The sequence below is a fragment of the Bacillus rossius genome, chromosome 1, assembly GCF_032445375.1.
Source record: "Bacillus rossius redtenbacheri isolate Brsri chromosome 1, Brsri_v3, whole genome shotgun sequence".
NCBI classification, from domain to species: Eukaryota; Metazoa; Arthropoda; class Insecta; order Phasmatodea; family Bacillidae; genus Bacillus; species Bacillus rossius.
Genome location: NC_086330.1, coordinates 62,477,436 through 62,494,764, shown reverse-complemented (window position 1 = coordinate 62,494,764; position 17,329 = coordinate 62,477,436). Strand labels below are relative to the sequence as shown.

At 36.9% G+C, this 17,329-nt stretch overlaps 1 protein-coding gene across 4 annotated transcripts in view; it reads left to right on the top strand.

The window, feature by feature from the left end:
• The window catches only part of LOC134536740 (neither inactivation nor afterpotential protein G), a 58,954-nt gene extending 42,387 nt beyond the window's left edge, over nucleotides 1-16,567 (top strand). For 3 of the 4 annotated variants that reach the window (XM_063376647.1, XM_063376638.1, XM_063376656.1), the window contains one exon: nucleotides 2,885-16,567. In XM_063376647.1, coding sequence (XP_063232717.1) covers nucleotides 2,885-3,026 — 142 coding nt within the window. In that variant the 3' untranslated portion in view covers nucleotides 3,027-16,567. The remainder of the gene's footprint in view (nucleotides 1-2,884) is intronic. The other variant, XM_063376661.1, reaches the window with a different exon arrangement.
• Nucleotides 16,568-17,329: the final 762 nt, after the last annotated feature.

Genomic DNA, 17,329 nt, shown 5'->3' with positions numbered 1-17,329 from the left:
TGGTAAGATAATGAATGTCTCTTGTAATGTTGCTGACATTGTTTCACATTACTTGTATTTTTTTTAGAAGGTTCTGGTATTCAGTGTCCAAACCAACTGAGATGGTGGATAGTTTATAAAAAAAAATAGTAGGTTAGTAAAAATAGGTTAAAAATAATAATTTCCTAATCATTAACACTGAAAGTCCTGGTAAACCTGTGGTTGGTATTTAATCTAATACTACTTGTTCTTACTTAAATTTGCTGTAAACTAAAATGACTGGAAACCCATAGGTAATTATTTACTGAAGTTGAACAGAAAATTACTTAGTTTATGGTATCCTATTTTATTAATATCCTATCAGATTAAGTACTTATTCGTATAAACTCCACATCAGTCTGAACAAATTTCCAACCTAAAACATTGGGCAAAAAAAAATTAGTGAAGCCAGAGAGAAAAAAATCTTCCACGGGCCACATGCACCCAGCATTTAGTCACTTCATATCCTCTGGCCTTTCTGTTTACTGGGGAGCATTGGCCGGCATTTACAGAAAAAGATAATGGATGAGTAGGTAAAAATAATATTTAAAGCAAAGGTAACTCAGCTATTGTAGGCCTAACCTCATAATATTGTTTTTTGAAGTAACAAAATATTCTCATGTTTATTTTAAATTATGTACACCTCGAACTCGCATACCGCAAACAATTGGTTCCGAGAAATACTTGCGCTATGTGAATTCGCGTTACGCGAGTTCCGCTATCCCCATTAATAACAATGTTATTTTACATGGTACGGTTTAGTGAACGCACAAAAAAATCCTTTTAAGTACGAGGGGAAGGTAATAAAACTGTCACACGCAATGGTAGAGAGCATCAGTCATATTAACTTTGAGGAAAAAACATCTAAGAACAATAATGAAACATGGCACAACTGTTTGGACGCACACACACCAAGTTACCTTTGAATTTTCCCCTAAATTCTTACGTGTGTCTGTTTAAAAAAAAAACCTAAAACAAAAAAAATAACTCGTAAACACACATGACATAAGTTGCAGATTGCTTTACATAAATGGAAATATTAACGTAGATTGTCCGGAGAAAAAGCGAATGTGAATGTAGTCGCTTCTTCCTCCACAAGTGAAAATGTAAACAAGCTGTCTTTGTGTTCGTGTACAGCACGGGGTGAATCAACTTCCTGTCCTGAAGTGGGAGGGGTAGCTGGCATGTCACAACCTTCATCTTCTCTTTCCCAAGCCGGCGCCGTAGCCTCCTTCACAAGGTCTGCTCGTTTGGAAGTCGATGCAGGCGCAAAAAACTTTCTAGCCGTGTTTGTGTTTTACTTTTTTTTTGTGTTCGTACAAGTCTTTGTTCACCTGACATACCTTATAGATTTTTTTCTGAAGTTGTCACTTCTTTCTTCGTTTGGATCATTCTCCTCTACAATCTTACAAGCTTCATTTATTTTCCAAAATATAACAATGGTCCGTATCGTAGATTCACTTAGGCCCAATGCGCGACCAATTGCACTGTTGCCTTCATGGTTTTTAGAACGCCGTACAACTTCCAACTTCGTTTCTAAAGAAAAGTTTTTCTTTTTGCTACCACTTTATCAGACTCTACTACTTTTGCACGTTTCATAATTATTACATATGTACTACGAACTTTACCACGCACAACAACAAAATGACTAGCTGATTATAAAGTGTACAACAAAACAAAGCTTGACGATAACTAGTATATCTACAGTCGCCTGGGAAGCGCTTTGAGTCATGAAAACGACACACACACACACACGCGCACACACGCGGGTACGATAACATGACAGCTGAGACGGCTTTTTCCTGCGATAGTTGACGCGCCGAGCTCGGCTAGACACTGCCCGAGCGGCATTCACACAATGTATCCGACGATGCGGCGACACCCCGCGGCAGTAAATTTATACCAAAAAATTAATTCTCACCTTGCGTTATGCGGGTTTTATTTCGCACTATCTGAAACCATTCCACAAAAATTGTTCTCGTGTTATGCAAAAACGCGTTAATTGAACTCGTGCTATGCGAGTCGGAGGTGTATTCTATTTGTAGTTGTTATTTTCTAAGACTTGCAGATGTTTAAACACCAGTTGTTTATTTCATTTTATTGTCATTACTATTACTTAAAGGCTATTCCTGTAAATTTATCACGAAACCTCCTCTGCATTTGTCTGGTCAGAAATTTTTTCATGAAATATTTTTAAAGTCTTATTTGCGAGCTGTAAAATTCCAAGCAAGTGATCATACTGCTATTAAATTTCACTTAGTAAATACCTGGTAAAAAAAAATTGACGAAGCTTAAAATGCAATTGCATGGTTCGTACCTTTTTGTATCAATAAAAATTAAGGAGTTTTTAAGATTTAAATGCCTCAGATCTACATGAATATCAATAGATTATTTTTTTTGCTCACAGTTTACCATACAAGAAACTATTATTACTTTAAAAAATCTGTTGCTTCACCATTGAAAAAAAAGAAACACAGGCACAAAGTGTGTATGAGGAGCTAAATACAAAACACTGTGAAACATGCATAATGTGCATGTGCGAAAAATTTCTTTGCTGCAGTGTCCAGAACAAAATAATAAAATGTACAACACAATGGGGTTATAATTTTTACGTGACTTGAATTAATACATATTTAACTAAGAAGATTAATTTGATTCACTGTGAATGTGATGTTTAAAGGCCCTTCAAGCAATAAAAATCAAATAAATTACATTTTTAAGGAAATAAAGGAGGCGTAAGAACCCTGTATTGTGATAAATTGACATGATGAATGTGCCTTAAATAATAATAATAAAAATAAGCGACATGGCGTGTGAGATGGAGCCTGATGGGTACAGCACGAGTGTGTGTGCGTGTGTGTTGCAGGGTGGTGGGGGTGGACGGGCTCCGCGTGGTGGACGCCAGCATCCTGCCGACCCCCGTCTCCGGCTGCCCCAACTCCGTGCTCGTGGCGATGGCCGAGCGCGCGGCCGACATCATCACTCGCTCGCCGCTGCGACGTCCTTGACCTGCCTAGGGCGTGTGCACATTACAGCTGCACTCATCCGGAGCCTTAGCCGTCACTATCGCTGTCTGCAATCATAAGAACTATGAGTGGCATTGACACATCTAGGGATTGGGGGGGAAGAAAGTAAAATAAAATACCATTCTGAGCTTCCATTCAGTGCTCATAGGTAAGATCCGAGGAACTGAAATAAGAGAGTAACATTACTTAAAATAGTATATATATATATTTTTTTAATTCTTACTAGTTTTTATGTTTCATTTTACTTTCTGTTTGATTTCCTGCATAAATAATGTGGTGAAACTTCAAATAATCAGTACTTGCATTCAGCAATCAGGGTGTCTATAAATATGTACTTAATGAATCAATTTCAGGACTTTTTTACGACCTTATAATAAAATTTTATTTCAGCTCTTTTATATCCCAAAATCACTTTTTATAGAATAATCAAAATTCAACTTAATAGAAAAATTGAAGTGAAATGTCAAAAAAAAAAATAAAAAAGAAAGAAAGCTAGCATAATGCTGCTGAAAATTAAAGTTTTTGTCACTTAAGTTCTGTTAATGTTTATTTCGGAACTTTTTCGTTAATCTTGTGACCTGAAGACATCCTGGTAATTAGCATTTAAATATTGGTAGAAGGTTTTTTTTAATATATATTCCAGCCTTACGAACAGTGATGCAATAAACAATGCACAATTCTTTAACGGCGCCGGGTTCGCTCCACTGTTGGAGAAATCCGCGTGTCTGCGCTAGTGGTACTGTTCAGGTAGCAGGGTCGCTCGTATCTCTGTCTCTGTCCCGAGTTGGCCCTCTCTGTCTATTAGGCTTGGGCATTCCCGGGTAAGTTAATCCCCAAAGTCCAGTGCCAGGAAGGGGGGCGGGATGCCATGTTACCAAACATAAACCTAGCAGGTAGAGACATTCCTGGAAGCAGGTCATTCATCCCTGCCTTTCTGTTGTTTGAAGACATCAGCTGCCCGAGTTACTCTCGCTGCTAGGCGAACCAGACGCTGGATTTCAGTGTGAAGCGCATAAGCTTGTGGAAGAGTCGTATAAATGTAAGCGATAAGAAAATGGTTGCACTCTCATAAAAAAAAATTCATCTGCAAAAAACGTAATACTTAAAACGAATGTAAATTAAAGACAAATCGGCCAGAAATCAAAGATCATGTCAAAAACGTATTAATTTACTAAATATATTTCAGTAAGACTTTTTTTTACCCTGCTATTGAAATGTCTCTTTTATAAGGACAATAAATGGGTGTTATTTAACAGAATAATTTAGCCACGCAATTACTTAGAATTCGGATTAAACAAATTTTCAATATGTTTTATTAAGGTGACATGTTTCTTGGAAAAGGCTTCAGTAAGAATGAGACACAAAAGTTTTTTTAGTAAAATTTATTTAAGAAGTTAGGTTTCTGTACATAATTGTACAGCTGAAAGTGTATATATGTTTTGATTAATATTAAACTGGTTTAAAATCAATTTTAAGAAAACTAGCTACAGGCAAGCAATTTTTTCTTTGCGGTGACATACCGTCCATTTACACAACTAAACACTTTTGAAATTACCCCTGAAAATATATCTACCCATAACTACGTATAATGTAAAATTGTTTTGTAAACATCCAGTCAAGTAGGCAATGAAAGTGCGAAAGTACAGTTTAGTGCATTTACGTCTCATTAAATGTTTATTATTTAACTTGCCAGCTCCTGTAATTGGTTTATTTTTCTTTATGTAAGTAGCATGTTGGTAGCATTTTGAAGATTGTAATATTGCACATTTATCCGTTTCGCCGTTGAGATAGTACGCAGGATTTTCAACAGTTTTCAGATAAGCCTTTACACACTTCTTTTAATTTATTACTAATACACAGAATTATACACTAAGAAAATATTTTGTGGATACAAAATAACTCCCTGTTACATTGTGTGTTTTAATCCAAACTAATGTACAGCTATTCTATACTTGTATGTACAATCAATGTAGGAAATAAACTATTTTCAAAGATGTTTACAGTTGCTAAAGTTGTTTCCAGTTTACACATTTATGTTACCAATACTAAGGGCCATATCCATAGCAAAAACACCCAAAACCAACAGCAAAACAAAAAATTATGATGACTCACTACATTCGTAGTTTGTAATGTGTAGTTGGTGTAAGAACAAGCAATTTTTATTCTTTGAGGTAAATCGAAAAAGTACGTTTATTCTCAGATTTTACTACAAGATATAATTGCATACTGAATTATAATACTTTGAGTTTAAAGCAGGTTTAATAACGTATAAATCACTTAAAGCATAGAGAAGGGAAAATAATATACTGAAAGAGGCAGCATTATTTGCAAACTGTTTGATTTCATAAAGTAAATAAATTGATAAACTACTGAAGCAAGCCTTGGAAACTTATTTAAATAGGTTGTAATTTTATCAAAAGCCCCAGAGGATACAATTTTCTATCACTTATGCCAGAAGTAATCTCTAACAATTTAATGTGTGATTTCCCATCTTTTTTAATTAAATGTGTTTCACAATCAAATGCGTGTTGTGTGTCATTAATAACTCTAAGCTTCGTTGAGTTCTAAAAATGAAGAATGTTTGTACTGTATGTAAATAAGGCTCATGAGATAATTTTTTTTTGTTTTTACTATAAATTGTTATGTAAAGAATCGCCAGTTTCACAAAGAATAAGCGAAGGACCATAAATGAATAATTGAAGGTTTTCATCACTGACCTGTAGCTAAAACATGGCTTGAAAAATGTATTTTGTGTTTTTACACAAGGGTTTCAATTGTTTTGGGAAATAAATTTTGTAATAACATATGCCTTTGGCAGTTTTCTCTTCTCGTATAGTTGTATCTAAACTTTTTTTTTAATATGAAACACTGCACGCACATGATTGATTAATTCAGTATGTCTCTAGGACTGATATAACAGATTTTTAAAATAAATCTTTATGAATATGAAAATTTAATTCACATTATCCTACAACAGAATCATAAATGCACCGGGAGTTCCGTACACAAACATGTTTTATCTCTATTGCGCAGTGCTGCAGTGGTCAAGTCTGTGTCTGGCTGATATTTAAACCACACGAAGGTCAAATTGAAAAAAAAATTAAAGTGGACATTTAGTTTCCAACCTGAGGCAGGGTCTACATGGGTGGAATGGGGCTGACACTCACTGGAGCCGACTGCCCTACCCGAGGGACAGACCTGTCGTTCCGGCCAGCCTGAAGTATGCATGAGATGAGATGGATAGACCTATGGTGCAGTGACGGAATGAACTGGTGGTGAAAACAGGAGTACCCCGAGGAAACCCACAGGTCACGGCAACGTCCGCCACGTATCCCACTTGGGAAAATTCTGGTTTGACCCCGCCGGGACGTGGCAGTGATGTGAATTTTAAATATAAAAAAAAACTAATTTATCTATTATTACCAAGTGATTTCTCGTTGTATTTTCCCCAATCATTGGTCTACATTTTGTAAGTAATAGAATCACGTTATGTTAAGCGAAGGGACGAACCGATCGAGGGATTCTGAAGTATTGTCCACATTTCCATATTTTCACAAACAAATATTTTTGTGATCATTGTTCTCCCTTAATAAAATTAGACAGGGGTTATTTTTGTAAGAAACGCAAGTCATTGGAAATATCTAGAGTTTTTATGATTTTCCTCTTCCAGAAAAGTGTGAATTTCTTGTTGTAACTTGAATGCACGCGATAAGACATTTGAACGTGATAGACATTGTGAGTTACAGTTGTAAAGTATGGCTGTTTGCTTAGCTCCCATGCCCATGCATAGTTTTTTGAACAGACTGGCTGTCAGCGGCTAGGTAGTTTTACTACGTCTATGACACGTTCTAAAATCAAGTTCAATTCAGAGCTCATCATCTTCGATGCCAGTGCTTCCCTATGGATGATGTAATGAGTCCACATAGCACGGGGTGCTTTACTACGAATAAGCGCTTGTAATCCTCAATAGCGGCCATACATTGATCGTGCACCATCAGCACTTACGCCGATACACTTTTCCCAATCAAAATTATTTTCTGTTAAAACTTGTCAAGAATTTCAGACAAGTCTTGAGCCTTTGTGTATCAAATGATACTTTTGCAGAACAAAAGGTATTTAACAATAATATTATCACCCAGAACCGTAAGTAACAAGTAAGATGTGCATCTTTATTACTGTCGGTAGCCTCATCGAGTTGCAGACCAAATTACATACATTCTATTTTCTCAATTAACCATTGACATCCTCAGCTATATGATGGATTCTTCGACAAATAGTGTTGTTAGATAAAGGTATCTTTGAAATTAGTTCTCCCGCCGATTTTACTACCATTAATATTAACCATGGTGAGAACAGCCGTACAATAAGCTCTTCTGCAATGGCGAGAGGTCATTTGCACTTCACCACCCTGCATAGCACGTTGAAAGATGTTATCAGTGCGTTGCTTAGTACTGAGGCTTGTTGAGTGAACACTTTTTTTTGTAAATCTTGCAACTTCCTACTAACAAAGTCGTGATATTTTTCAACCATGGTAGGGTGAAAGGTCTAGAGATGTCGCTTTCGCTTACTTGGTATTTTCAAACAGAACATACACTGCAATCTTTCTTCATTGTTTATTTCTACTGAAGTAATAGAAAATTTTCCATTTTGCGACTGGCGTTTTGCGCGATCACAAAGCGACAAAATTAAAACAAAGCAACCAACATTCGTTGTGTTCAAAAATTATATTTCCATCAGCTCGTGGGTGGCAATCCTACTTAACTGACAGCCCGTGGGGTCAGTGCATGTACACATTGTAAACCAGCTGATCAGAGTTCACAGCTTTTATTGCACATTTTGTAGGTTCCAGGCAATTTACTCAATCACCTGATTTGCAATGTTCACGTCTGCTGAACACACTTTCTGTTAGTTAAGTAGAGGTGCAAACCTACAAGCTGATTTGAAATCTCATTTCCGAATTCAACCCGAGTGTGAGTACCAGCCAGCGCAGTGAGCGATGCGTGCAGTGCGCACGATTTGAACGGTTTATTGCGAATGCAAGTTAGTTTAGTTTCCGGAGAACAGTGAACAGGAGCGCCCCGCGGCACTTGAGAGCCCCTGGGCTAACAGCACAACGCAAACTAATATGCTGTGAACAATTTTTCTATCTTCTGATATTGTCATGAACAACACACATAATGTCCATACCATAGGCCGTAAAAAATTACATTTATTTTCCAATCGATATTGATAAATCTAGCATTATTATTTTTTTAATTTACTGCTGTGTGTCCATCTGTTATGAAAGTTTTCAAGTATGAACTATTTAATTCCTATTAAATATTATAACTTATGAGACTAAGAATTTTAACATTTTTAAAATATTAACTGAGAAATTGTTAATAAGGTAATATTTTGATGTTGACTATACCTACACATTCATCCGCGAAGAGTAAATTTTAAATTAAAATAAGTCAAAGAATTTACTTTCATAATTTCAAATTCAAAGTCAGAAAATCGATTATTTGAGTTAAAATACTTTATTATGTTAAGTGATTCAAAGAAAGTAAACTTCAGTTGTATCTTTATTATTTGTATTATTTTTTCCTGAGGCGTAACACAATGCTTAATAATATTTTCCGATATTCTTAATTAAATCCAGCAGGGATGAATACCAGACGTACACCAAATTATTAGTGTCCTGAAAAAGTTTATTGTTTCTAGACACAGTATTTCCGCTCAAGTATCCAATGCATCAACAGTTGAAAATGCTCATAGGTTACTTGCACGTATCAGTCAACATAACTCGAGTAGCAAAATTTTAAAATACTGCTCGAGGTTTTTGCATGCGGTAGTTATATGTGCTAGAGAACAGTTTAACTAAGACATTGAATATTTTATTTAGAAATCATCTACAAAACTACTACTTTCTCTTTCCGTGATGATGGCTGGTTGAGCACGTGGTGGTAGTTTATTTTAAATTGAATTGTTAGAAAATTAATCTTATGCATACACTGTGGGCCCCTTAGAAAATTTACTAAACTTAGTTTGATCGTATGTATGCTATTAAAATAAGAATGTCACTAACAGTATCTGAACTAAATAAAAATTAATAAAAAACAAAGAAAGCCTCTAAAAAGAAAAAAAAGAAAATGTGTTTGTTAGCCATTTAACTTAATTAAAATTACCTATTGATATTTTGATCCAAGCGTCATCACATCGGAGGATCACTTCGCTAAATAATCCACAAAATTTGCTCACAGCTCATTTGATAAACACTTTATTACGACCTAAAAAATTTCATGTGTGATGCTATCATCTTTCGCAAAATAAGTATTTTTTTTTACTGTTGCTGGGTATAATTCATAAACCTCTTCTGTTTGGCGCCCTCTCTTATAGTACGGTTGACTTGAGCGGGCAGACACGAGAGGGCAGATATCATAGACAGTTGTGTGTATTTTGCGAATTAACACAGTAATTTAATTAAGACTGAAAAATAAACTATTTGATATTTTTGTTTTATTACCTACTTACGTTGTCTACATAGAAAACTTGTATTTATTAAGACGTTAAGATAGATGATTTTATATTTTCTTATTACTTACCTACGTTGCCTATAGAGTACCTACTTGTATTTAATTTTATACTGTAGCTTTGCTAAGTTTATATTTATTTATATTCTGTTTTTATTTCGCTTAGCGACCCCCCGACGCGATGACACTTGGATTAAAATATTGGGGCGACTGAATTGTTGCCCATTGGAAGGGCAGCCCTTCAGGATTTATCTGAAGTGGTTTGTTTGTACAGCGACTGGAAGGGCAGCCCATCCAATTTCTGAAAACATGTTCCTTTAAGAGTTTAAATAATTCTGAAAACCTGCCCTTTGGATGGGCAGCCCATCAGGATTTTTCTAACAGTAGTGTTTTTGAAAGGTTGTCTGAATTGTTGCCCCTTGGAAGGGCAGCCCATCAGGATATCGTTGACAGTGGTGTATTTGAAGAAAAGTCTGAATTATTGCCCCTATTTTCGCCGATACATTGCAAAGACTGAATAATGTAAATAAATTTGTTACACTGCATACCTACTGAATAACATAGCTGCATTGTTTAGCAAAGTATATATTTATAGGTATCGAAGGTAATAAACTTTTAGATTAATATCTGCATGTTTTATGATGATTGCTTATGCTTTTTTTAAATTGAAAGTAATTCGCTAATGGTTCACACTAATAACGTGTTGTACGAAAGTATGCATTTTGAAATTTTGTTTTGACATATTTCACCCTTGAGGTGTTCTTATAGGGTGGACCAAACTTAAAACTTCACTATAATTTATACGTAATGGTAGTATTTTTATGAAAGTCGCTTGTGTAAATTTGAAAACACTTAATTGTAAAAATTCACTGCAATACATGTATTTTTATAGTTATATCGGTGTATTATTACAATGACAATGTGTTAAAAATCCTGAAATAACGAGTAATATTGCTTGATGTTTGTGTTCTTACATGTATAATTTAAAGTGTAATTTAAAATCACCTTCTAGTACATAAATATGTACGTTTGTATATTTTAATCTCGGTATTTCCACATTTTAGGATTCGAAGGATCATTTGAACTGAATTAGGTACACTTACTCTACGTGTTTTCCAGAATTAAAGTACAAACACGTACTATTACCAAGCAATTTGTAAGTGCAATTTCACACTTTTTTAAAATTGTTGTTTGAAATTGATGCAATTCAACAAAGTACCATGCTAGTTTAATAGTATGATTCAGTGTCGTGTGGTGGAGTAATTGTGTGAGTAAGCTGTCTCACCTATCCCCGACTTTAAGGCAGGGGGTCCGGGGGCCCTCCCCCGTAAAAAGTGGCGTACCCACGAGGAGGAGCATGTGTAATGAGCAGTGCGAGTGTAGTTTGGTATTTCTTCTTTACTTGATACAACTTGTTTCTTTTACTTTTAAAATAACGTCTACCATTCTGTCGTGGTTGACACCCCCTGTGTCACACCACCACAAGTCAGACACCCGTCTGGGAACAGCCTTAAACACTCCACGTTTCAAATTATTATTTTGCGCGCTGCTCCAATAAACGAGTGCCCCAAAATTCTTAAGTAAATTATTCAAAGACCTTTTGGAAAAGGAAGAGAACAGAGTAATAGTATTTAAAACGAAAAACACGTAATTACTTGCAATGCCAACAACTTTAATGGGACTACTTGCGCATGAACATGGCAGGCAATTTAATTGAAAACAAAATCTCAAAAAGATTACAATAATGCCTATAACCTTTTGCCCTATAGTGCTACAGAGGCTTTTAATAGAGCCACGTTTTAGTATATACCAATAAATAAATACTGTAATAAAATCAAACATTGATGACAAGCAGCTCCAAATATATATATATATATATATATATAATGAATTACAATTCTTTTTAAATAAAAGTTAATAAAAATAAATGTCACTCTACAATGTCTTAATTACACCCGGGTGATTTTTAATTTACGATGCTTCGCGGCAAGCATGATACAAGGTTCGTTAAAAATGGGTACCACGATGGAACATACACTCGAAGTTGTGGGCAGGGTCTTTTGGCAGAAGTTACTTTTCGGATTATTCACTCTTATTTTGGCAAAGTCCAAATCAACGCCCCGGGGTTACAGGGGCAAAAGTTCGGAGCCGGAATCACTTACTTGGATGAACGATGTACGTCGAATCACACCCCGGACCTCCTGGCCCGGAGTTTAGCGGGCTGTAATTTAGCAGAGGTGCTAAATGCTTCATATTAACTCTGCATTCAACGGAAAATGTAGCGTGAACTCTTTTTCTTTTTGGCAGCACCCGTGACAACTTAAGTATTCCCCAATGCTCAATACACGTCAGCTGATTTTATTTAAAAAGTATTCGCGAGCTTGCCCCGGCCCAATACCACAAGCCATCATCGCGCCCGTTACGCCCGAAGCGCACACGCACCACACGGCGATCAGCTGACGACTCACGCACAGCTCATTCTGTCCTCCCTTGACGTATTTCCCCCACCACCTTATAGCCTTGGAACAGTCCATTTGCATGCTCACAGGGGGGAAGCGTCGCACACAGTATTATGATTAAAAGTCCAAAGCGTTATTATTAAATATTAAGAAACTAAACCATTAACGTAAAAAATAACATAATATAAAAACATATTTAAAAATAAGATTTATAAAACTTATAACAAACCAATACTTTCTTTTAAAAAAAGGAAAGGGGCAAATATTAAAACTAAAATTACGTAACAGCCATAATTCAAAATTACTTAAAATAAATATAAAATCAAGTGGCCATGCCGCCTATGGCCACAAATCTCCCCGGCCAAAAAAAAAGAATCTAAAAATTGTAACTAAAATACATAATCTTACAGCTACCTAAGTTCCACATAAGTCTTGAACACTTAAAGCAACATATAATAAGGCAAGTATGAAAATTCGAAAGGGAGAGTATTAGAAATAGTCTCAAAAGTCTCAAGGCACATTTAGTATGCTTCACAAGATAGAACAACACGTAATTAGAACACACTCGTGGAACAGGTACAACTATGGTAAACTTAAATCAGTAAACTAAATAGAAATTTAATAAAATTTTCCAAAACTTACATACTCATTTCCTTTTACCACAAAATTTCTTAAGATGCGTAATATGTGCTTTTCGCACTCTTAACTTATTTCCTACTTCTTCAAGCAACACTGTTGCTGGACCTAGAAATTTCTTAATAATAAACGGCCCCCCATATGGACTTTGCAACTTAGCGGCACGGAATTTGGCTTTGTTGCTCTGCCAAAATTGACGGCATACTACTTCTTGACCCACAGTGAAAGGGTTGGGTAGCCGGTCTTTGTCATATTGAGACTTCATTTTAAGCCTCACTTTATCCAAATTTGCAGCAACTTGCTCCCACAGCTGCTCTAATTTTCGGGGCCTGTGTATAAGCAAATTATCGGATTCCAACCCCCAAATATTTAACAATGGATGGCATAACTCGCGTCCTATAAATACATGCTCGGGGGTAACTCCTGTGGCACCATGCCTGGTCGTATTAAAAGCCAAATTTAAAAAAGGTAAATATTCATCCCACTTGCGTTGATCGCGTTGGTGAAAAATGGTTAGGGCAACTTAAACGTTTTTGTTTACTCTTTCTACCAACTTCGGGTTTGGGAAATATGGACTAGTATTAATATGCTTTATGCCCCAGCTTAAACACATACGATTAAAGGTTTCACTATTAAAGTAACTAGCATTATCCGAAATTAGTTGCTCTGGGGCCCCGAATAAACTCCACACTTTTTCCACCAAATTCTTCACCACTTGAGCACTTTTCATATCGCGCATGGCCAAAAATATGCAAAATTTACTAAAACCATCTACTAGAATAAGTAAGCAATTATTCCCTTTCATAGACCTGGGTAAGGGACCAAAAACGTCAATAAACGCCCTTTCCCATGGTCGAGTAATTTTCTCCACAGAGTATTTTCCCACTTTAGTGTTACGTGGCTGTTTGGCCAACTGGCAAAGTTCGCATTGTCTCACATACTGCTCCACGTCAGACCGCATCCCAGGCCAATAAAATTTGGCCGAAATTTTTTCAAAAGTCTTTTCAATACCCCCATGAGCCCCTACTACTGAGTCATGAAAATATCTAATGACCATATTAATTAATCCTCTCGGCACATATACTAACCTTTTTCCATTTTTTACGAAATACACTTTATCTTTAATTACCTGAAAATCTTTAAATTTAGGTTCATGAATACCCGCTCGGATCTCCCTAATTTCCGGGTCCTTGCTTTGCCATTCCTTCAAATCTACAAAACATTCGGGAAATTCGCCCAACACGTTACAAACTACCAAATCCTCAGCTTCACTACTCGCATCTAAATCATCCACCTCACTATATTCTTTCTCAGCCTCAAAATCTTGAGGGTCATACATTCTGGATAACGCGTCGGCAACAACATTTTCACTACCTTTTACGTGTCTGATTTGGAACTTAAAACGGGTTAGGCGCATTATCCACCGCCCTATTTTCCCTAATTGGCGGGGGTGGGAAAATAACCATGTGAGCGCCTGGTTGTCGGTACAAAGCTCGAACTCTGCATGTTCCAAAAAACTTTCAAAACGTTCTACAGCGAAAATACAGGCCAAAGCCTCTTTCTCATAAACGCTATATTTACGTTCATGCCGATTAAGGGTACGACTGACGTACATCACCGGTTGCAACCCTTTAGGACCTTCCTGTAATAACACCCCGCCCAATGCTAAACTAGACGCATCCACCTGCACAATAAATTTTTTGTCAAAGTCTGGCAACGAGAGTATTGGTGGTTCCGAAAGGGCTTTCCTTGCTCCTCTCCCCATATAAAAGCTACACCTTTTTTCTTGAGATGATTTAAGGATGCACAAATTTCCGCATAATTCGGAATAAATCTACTAAAAAACCCTACCATTCCCAAGAAACGCATAACCCCTTTTACATTCTTAGGGGGGGGGGGGGGGGGGGGGAAACGCACGATCGGTGCCACTTTCAAGGGGTCCAGTTCTAACTTCCCATTTCCTACCACAAACCCGAGAAAATGTATTTGGTTTTTAGCCCAACAAACTTTGTCAGGATTAATGGTAAATCCCGCAGATCGTAATTTCTCTAACACTACCCTCACGTGTTCAACATGCTCCTCTAAAGACTCTGAATAGATACAGATATCATCAAGAAAACTAAGCACAAATTTAAACTGCTCTTCATTCAAAATTTTTCCCAGAATACGTGAAAGGCATTGTGCACCAAAATTTACCCCAAAGGGGACTCGTTTCCACTCGTAATGTCCCCAGGGGGTGACAAACCCCGTGTACTTACGACTGGATTCGTGCAACATACAATGGTGGAAAGCGGAATTCAGGTCCAAAATCGTAAAAAATTTAGCCTTGCTCAAATATTGCAATAGAACTTCTATTTTCGGCATGGGATGGGGATCTAATAGCACCTTCTGGTTCAAAAATCTATAGTCCAGCACAAGCCTGGATTCCCCTGGCCTTTTCTTCTTTACTAAAAATGCGGGAGAGGCATACGGTGAGTCCGAATGCGTAATAATGTCCTGTTCGAGTAAATCTCGAATAATACCCTTAAATGCCTTCATTTTCGGGGGAGCACACTGGTATGGGGCACATTTTATTGGCACTTCATCGTTTAATTTAATGACATATGGGGCCAACTCACACTTCCCTATCCGAGTAGTAATCACATCCTTAAATTCCTCTATTACCTGCTGTATCTTGTCGGCCTCTCTTTCACTTAACCTTTCCCGTGCCTCTTCTATCCCCCCACACACCATCTTTTTTTTCTTAGGTTTTTCTAGCATTATTTTATGCCGAGGTTCAAAACCAAAATTCAATTTTCTCTGTTTACAATCAATAATAGCCTTAGTGTCGCTCAGGAAATCCATACCTAAAATTAAATCAAATATCAAATTAGGTATCACGTAAAATTTTCGATCCCATGAAAATTTTTCAACTTTTATGTGCAAAATAACGCTTGATTTACTTTCGTATATCTTACCGTCCGCCAGTTGAATTTTGAAGTAACAGGGGTTCACTTTTCCCTTCCCTAATCCTTTTTTTATTTTCATGCATTCATCCGCGAATTTTTGATTCACAAAACTTAGACTGGCTCCCGTATCAATTAGGCTAGTAACCTTCCTATCACCCACTTCAACCTTCATACAAAAATTATTGATATTTCGCATTACCATTAATCTGTGTTTTTCTTTAAACCTATATTTCTTATCACGCGAGTTTATTCTACACCAACACGCGAGATGTCCCTCTTGCACACAATAGCCACATTTGATAATTTTCAATTTTTCGTGACATTCTCTCGCTAAGTGTCCTAACATATCACACTTAAAGCATTTAACATTTTTTTTATAACTATTCCTATTGCCTCCATCCCTGGGCCTTCCATCTCTCTGGTTACAATTCCGACTTAAATGCCCAAATTTCTCACAAGAAAAACATACCTTATTCTCAACCTTTGCTCCCTTACGCGGCATTAAATTACCCGCATCATTTTTATTGTCTTTAAGTATACAACATTTAATAAAATCTTTTTTTCTTTCCCTTAACTCGTAACCCGGAACCATCTTCTCGTGTTTACATTGCCGCACATAATGCCCTGGGGCATGGCATCGGTAACATGTTCGCGTAATTGCCTTTTTCTGAAAATCCTTCCTCTCTGGCTCAGCAGTATCAGTTTTTATACCCTCAACACCATCTCTCTTATTATAAACGCGCGCGGTTCTTTCATACTCTACCCGCGCGAACATTAAATTATCAACTTTCGCGCCCCACTCTAATAATTCACCTACCCTTTCAGGTCTCTTTAGGAATGAACACTCCCTACGAACTTCGGGATTCATATTCTCCAAAATTAGACTCACTACTTCTCCCTCCAAAAAATTATCTTCAAAAATTTTCGCATATTGCAAAATTTCATGCACGTAACTACCCATTGACTCATCTCGTCTTTGAAACCGATTCACATATTGATGGATTATCCCGTATTTAACCCGTCTAAGACACAGGTTATCCCAAAGTAAACCCTTAACCTTTTTCCAACCTAAATTTTCCGCGAGTCCGCGCACGATAATAGTCCGTCCCACACCTGCGCATTTACCAACTATGCATTTAAAAAGGCTGCTCGCGCTCGTAAAAATGCGCAATTGCAACAATTCCTCTACGCTTTTACAAAATTCTAGCAATTCCATGGGACCACCCTTCTGCAAAAAAGGCAAAGAATCAATCTCTTTAATTAATTGGTTAGCTTCTACTTGGCTCACCACATCCCTTTCTTCTGTGCAAACAGGCTGAATATTATCGCATCCCCCATCTGAATTTTCTTTTATCATTTCTATTAATTTAAGTCGTAGTATCTCTACGTCATCATCGTCTTCGACCACTACTCCTGCCGCTTCTAAGTTAGCCATAATTCCGCCCCGCTCAAGATCATATACCCAATTTACCGCCATGCTCAAACACAAAATAGTCGCAAATACTATTAGAAATCTGCTCTTCCCAGCAGAGCGGCGCACTTTGTCGTGGTTGACACCCCCTGTGTCACACCACCACAAGTCAGACACCCGTCTGGGAACAGCCTTAAACACTTCACATTTCAAATTATTATTTTGCGCGCTGCTCCAATAAACGAGTGCCCCAAAATTCTTAAGTAAATTATTCAAAGACCTTTTGGAAAAGGAAGAGAACAGAGTAATAGTATTTAAA